The sequence below is a fragment of the Trachymyrmex septentrionalis genome, unplaced genomic scaffold (genome assembly GCF_001594115.1).
Source record: "Trachymyrmex septentrionalis isolate Tsep2-gDNA-1 unplaced genomic scaffold, Tsep1.0 scaffold9, whole genome shotgun sequence".
Lineage (NCBI taxonomy): Eukaryota > Metazoa > Arthropoda > Insecta > Hymenoptera > Formicidae > Trachymyrmex > Trachymyrmex septentrionalis.
In genome coordinates, this window is record NW_017306091.1 from 4,897,852 (window position 1) to 4,903,893 (window position 6,042).

The 6,042-nt window shown below is 30.6% G+C and overlaps 1 protein-coding gene across 3 annotated transcripts in view; it reads right to left on the reverse strand.

Moving 5' to 3' along the window:
- LOC108756018 overlaps positions 1-6,042 on the reverse strand; it is a 10,309-nt gene that overhangs the window by 3,536 nt on the left and 731 nt on the right. For all 3 annotated transcript variants that reach the window (XM_018499562.1, XM_018499563.1, XM_018499564.1), the window contains exons 2-3: positions 2,836-3,049; positions 1,973-2,212 (exon numbers count right to left, since the gene is read on the reverse strand). In XM_018499562.1, coding sequence (XP_018355064.1) covers positions 1,973-2,212; positions 2,836-3,048 — 453 coding nt within the window. In that variant the 5' untranslated portion in view covers position 3,049. The remainder of the gene's footprint in view (positions 1-1,972; positions 2,213-2,835; positions 3,050-6,042) is intronic.

The following is a 6,042-nucleotide window of genomic DNA, read 5'->3' on the forward strand; positions in this document are numbered from 1 at the left end:
CACACACACACACATTGAAAAAAAAAACAATATTACAATTTTCTCTATCATCGTAGAATAATATCGAAGGCAATTTTGCAATTAACATCTGGCACATTACCACATTAACGACGTATAATGAATGACACGAATGAATGAATCAATTTAAGGCGGCAGAAAGATAACTACAATTTTATTAGCTGCGTCAATAAAGTTGCAGTTAAATTTTATTTCATACGAAAGCAAAATTTTTGCCAATTTTTTTAACTATCTACCTTATAATTATATATTTTTTCACGCAACTGTAATCGTCAAATACAAAGATTGAAGCGAAGTGAGACGCCGTTGAATTTCCGGCAGCGAGACAAATTAAATTGTGTAGAAAACGTAAAGAGACGCAAGTACGCGTCAAAAATAATAGTCGTAATTAGGACAATTATTCGATGCAGCCTTTCTTATAGTTGTCGTACATGGGTAACTCGTGACAATAAGCAGTGCGTATTTTATGAATTTCTACTGACAATGAGTGTTGGATTTAAACTTACTGAAAAACTCCAAACTGTAATACGAATGAGACTGTCCCTATAATTTTCCCCCCTCATAATTATAAAAATTTCATTATTAAGAAGCAAAGTATAGTGCAAAGTACATAAGTATAAAAATAAAGATACAATCATACATTCTAGATATTTTAATTAAAGAGGAAATAAATTATTTATATTACATTAAAAATATTCTTTAATACAAAATATAGCAAAGAGATATTATATATAGCATTTGTAACAATCTAGCATTAGCAATCTATTATACATATTTATAGATATATGTGAATCTACAACCTTCACTAGTTTCTTCGCATTGCGACAGAGAAAAATTCTTCGCGACAAAGACATTTCAGATAACATGCTCGGTAACCTGAATCTCACAGATTACAAGATCCTCTTACATCCCCGTACATCTACGTGCTATGTGCTAATATTAGATTACAATCTACTTAGTGATTCTGAATGTAACTAAAGGGATTCGATATTATATTGTACAATCTCCATCAATCTCGGGATATGAGAATGATATTTTCACTTACAATCAGATTAAGGAGCTGTTTAACCCTTAACAATCATGAACAACTGTAGCATGACTACTGCAGTGTCGTTGCGCAGCTTTTTTAGTTTTTATGTACAAAACCATGTACAAAACCAGGATTGTACAAAGGGTTTTTGGGGCCTTACCTGTATATAAATTTCATATTAAAAAAATTTGAAGTTTTGAAAATAACAAAAGAGTATAATTAAAATTTTTATAAATTTTTACAGAGTATAATTACAATTTTTATTAACTTTACAATATAAACTTTACGGTATAATTAAAATTTTATAAATCTTTAAATTGTAATAAAAATTTTTATAAATTTTGATGTATAATACAATTTTATAAGTTTAGTTTTATAAATCAAAAATTTTTCTTTACCCAACTATTGATTAAGAAATCAAAATTACAGTCTTTAATTATCTTATTTTCAATAGAAAGCATTGCTGCACAAGCATTTTTTAGCTTCTCTTGCCCCATTATGGAACGTAAATATGATTTTATCAATTTTAATTTATTCTGAAACTTCTTTTAGCAGATGTCATAGTTATAGGTAGAGTAAAATATATTTCTAAAGCTATGACTATATTTGAGAATTTTTTCCTTCCAGATTATTTTTTATTATACATATAAAGTAATAATTCTTTCCTTTTCTCGGTCTTTTCTTGATCATTTTCTGAGGGCCCGTTAGCATTGCAGAGGGCCCGCACCCTCAGCATCCCTTCCTTTGCACGGCTCCTTTTACAAAGCTTACACAACGACACTGTAACGCTACAGTTATAATCGTTACGAGTTACAGAATAGGCCCTTAATCATCGATATCATTACAGTATCACGAAAAATAATGTTTAAAGTGGAACTGAGGTTTGCGAGGTAATGTTGAAACGTCACGATTATTTTTACTTACCTGCATGGGACTACTTTGATTATCCACTTTGTCAATACCATCCACCGGTTGTTGGGGCCCGCCCAGTAGTGCCGTGAGGACTCTCAAACCCACGGAAAGCAGATTGGTCCACGGACTCACAGTCGTGCCATCATCTATCTCATTTTTGCTGGGTCCGGCTACACCTCCGGTCTGACCTAGCAGCATTTGCATCAGCATTCCTAACATATTAGACCATGAAAAACCGCTGCTGCTACCTTCCTGCATAGAAACACCAAAGAATATCACTATATGATATAGTGGAGAAAAAGCAAACAAGTTGCTGAATTTTGATATATACATATCTATATTACAAGTGTAATGGAAAACCGAATAACATTTATTCCTTCGGTTTCTAGATATATTATTATGATTGTATTGCATGTCTGACGTAGTAATATAATAATTTAATTAAATTCAAAAATTATAATTTTAAATAAGGCTCTAAACGGATACAATTCAACTAAACAAATCAGAGCTAAAGGAGCTACGTTGAATTTATGTATTATACTAATAATCAATAAAACATCATCTTTAGTAATGTTTATTATTATAGTTCTATTATTATAGTGTATAAATTCTAAGTTAGTCAATTAAAATCAATTATCATGTCACTTGTTCAATTAATTATCACAAATTATTCAAAATTAAAATAGATAATATTATCTCAATCCTTGATCCGAAACTCCGAATAATTTATGTTTGCAATCGTTGTTATTTAAACATCTAATAGCGAGAACGCACATAATACGTGTAATAAATATGAGAGGATAGAAAACATTAAATAGGGGACAACTTTAAATTAAATTAAATTAATTGTTCGTGCTCACGTCTGAATCTTTTACCTGAATTTGATTAGTGCTAATATCCTCGAGATCATCGATCGCCACTTTTTTCATCGCATTTGGTTTCTCAGCGAATTTTCTCTCCTCTCTGACCTGTTGTTGTTGATACTGTTGCGGGTATTGCAACGTGTATTGAGAATGTTGCGGTAATGTCGCGACTTGTCCCAAGACAAGTGCGATCAAGCAGAGCGATATGTGTTGGTTATATTGCATTCTGTAATATAAAAAAAAGACATTTTTGCTAAATTTTTAATTGTAACAGTATAATTTGTAAGAGTATCTGTAAATTAGAATGAATTTCTTGCCAAAAGGAGCTTTCACCATATCATTTTTAGCATAATTTCTAATCTGTAAATATTTATATAACGTGAAAATTACAAATATTCTTTTCACAACCGGCGAATGATTCCGGTTCACTGATATACACATTCTCTGCGTATATCACAAAAGTCACGTGCATGCGCGCATGGATTATTAATTATCAGGGGGATTAGGAAATGAAAGAGTTACTACAATATTATTCCATTATTTTTTCTGTTACTTTTTATAATAACAATTTAATAATGACGTTGTAATTTTTTATGATTATAATAAATATGATTAACTAAACGCTAAAATTGCGCTAAGATTGAGAAAGTCACTTTGAAAAATCACTCGCATCATTATACATTTACCAACTGAAAAAGATAATTTGTAACAAGTAATGAGTAACGTGACCTTTAATTGTTACAAGTAACAATTAAAAAGTAATGAGTTACAAATGCCGAGTTAATTTTGTCAGCAACGAGTGACTTTTCCAACGCTTTACAACGATTTAGTAACGATCGAGTGACTTACCAACCCCGATGTTACCCATTACAGTTATAAAAAAATTCGTCATCGCCAAATCATTGTTATAACAGAGTAACGATAAGCGTAACAGCGTTACAAGTAACTAGTACTACTTCCATTCTCTGATTATTATGCATATATCACATTGACATAATCGAATGTATATTTATATAAGAGGTACTAATTATATAAAAATTTTGTTAGAAACTTTAATGTTTATAGAATAATATATAGAGCGATGACTTGATTTTGGAAACTCAGCAGAAAAAGATATACAGAACGAGGTAATTCAGGGTGATTCAGAAATGAAAGTATGTTGCAGCAGTTGAAACGATGATTCTAACAAATAATGATGGAGTAATTCAATTGATATTCAAATGTATTTCTTTATGTGTTTCATATTGTAAGATTAAAATTTGCGCAAGTAAAATAAAAATCCTTCGATAATATCATACAAAATTATAATTGCTTCGTAATTTTTTTCCCACCATCAAAAAATACTGATCAAAACTAATATGATTATTATCGTATTCTAGAAAAATAACAACAATATTTATGGATACTGTTGAAACGTGAAAATAAGAAATTGTCTGTTTTCTTTTTAAAGACAATACATAAAATTGCATATGATAATTATTTACAGTAGATTGAATCTTAAATATTCAATTTAATTGCGAAATAGAATACAGATAGTGAATAATAGAATTTATAAGAATAAACGATCGACGACGAGCTTCACCTTGATCTTTAACAGAACAAGAAACGGAAGCGATTGAATACATATTGCGGGCATAGTAACAGAGTGCAAGCCGAGAATGTTTGTACGATGCTGCTGAAAGTGTGCCACAATGGTTAAGGTCGCCTCGACGGTAAGCATGCCGATCGCTCGTTAGCCCACTTGCCAATGGCATGCCGGTACTGGTTTGTTGAACCCGACAAGTACCGTTACTCCAAAAGGCGGTCACGACCTACTGCCGATCGTAGCAACGACCGGTTCTCGTGTCCGCCGAAAAAAATAAAAAAATAAAACTAAAATAAAATAAAAAAAAAAATACAAGAAGAGAAGTAATCGGTGCGATGATCGAGGAAGTCCGCAAGTAAAATCCACAAGTAGTAAAGTCAACAGCATCTATCTTACGAACGTCTTCGGAAACTTTTCGCATGATCTCTTCACTTTGTATAAATAATAACATCATTGAGAAATACTTCTCATTGATCTATAAAATTCATAAGTATTAAGTGAAAAAAAATTTGTCCTATATCAACTCAAGTAGTATGAAGCGTTAAAAAAGTGCTAAAAAAAGTATATAGCGCTTCTTTTAGCGTTTTCCAGACGCTGCTGTGCTACTTGAGACAATTTTTTTATATCGAAAATTTTTTTAAATATTTTATTCATGTTTTTATATTATTGTTACACTAACTATTTTTCCTGAAAGCTTCGATTTTCAACTTTGAGCTAACTGTAGAAATTAAAGAGCATTCAAGGAAAAATGACGTGTCTATCAATGTTCAATGCGTGGAGAGTCTTCATTCTATCCAAACATTTTTTATTTAAAATTTGAAAAAAATATTTTCAATTAATAAATATGTTTTTAGAAAAGACGATGTTATTATTGACATTTAAAATTAGTGCTTAAAACGATCATGCTAATATCTTTTATAGATGATGATTTTATCGTCAATTTATAGATCATACATAAATTTGGTTTATAAACAAAATGATGCTATCGAAAATGATGAATTAAATGATATTAATATCGGTGACGATAAAGGTAACAAAGTGACGATTGTGAAAGCAATGAGAAAGATTGCTCTCACTGACGATGAGAAACGATGCACGGCGCACCTTTGGAAAACGGTACACGTCACGGTGAAAAAATTACAAAACAAGTTTCTAACTGTATCTTTACACCTGGCGACAAACATTTTCTACTTAGTTGCACGCGATAAATCTGGCGTAGAAAAAAAATTTGCAAATATCTCTCATGAGGTCATTGGGAGTGGTTCCGTAATGACAATTCCTAGTGACGAAAATTAAATCAGAAAAATCATTTCTAGAAAAAAAAGGTTAACACGTGATAAGAAACATTCACGTGTTATGTAAATATTTTAAATGAGAGAAACGTTCAAAAGAATTATTCTAATTTTAATTGCACTGTTCGCAAGAATGAAATAATTTTTTATTAATCTTTAAGACGCGAAGCTTGATAAATATATCCGTTTATTATGCAAGTATATCTATCAAGTAAAAGAAACACAGGGCTAATAACTATTAACTGAGATAACAAATAGATTAATTATATTAAATAATAATAAAAATAATAATAATAATAAAATATAAGAATTGCAAATTGCAAATTAGATTTGATTTAAATA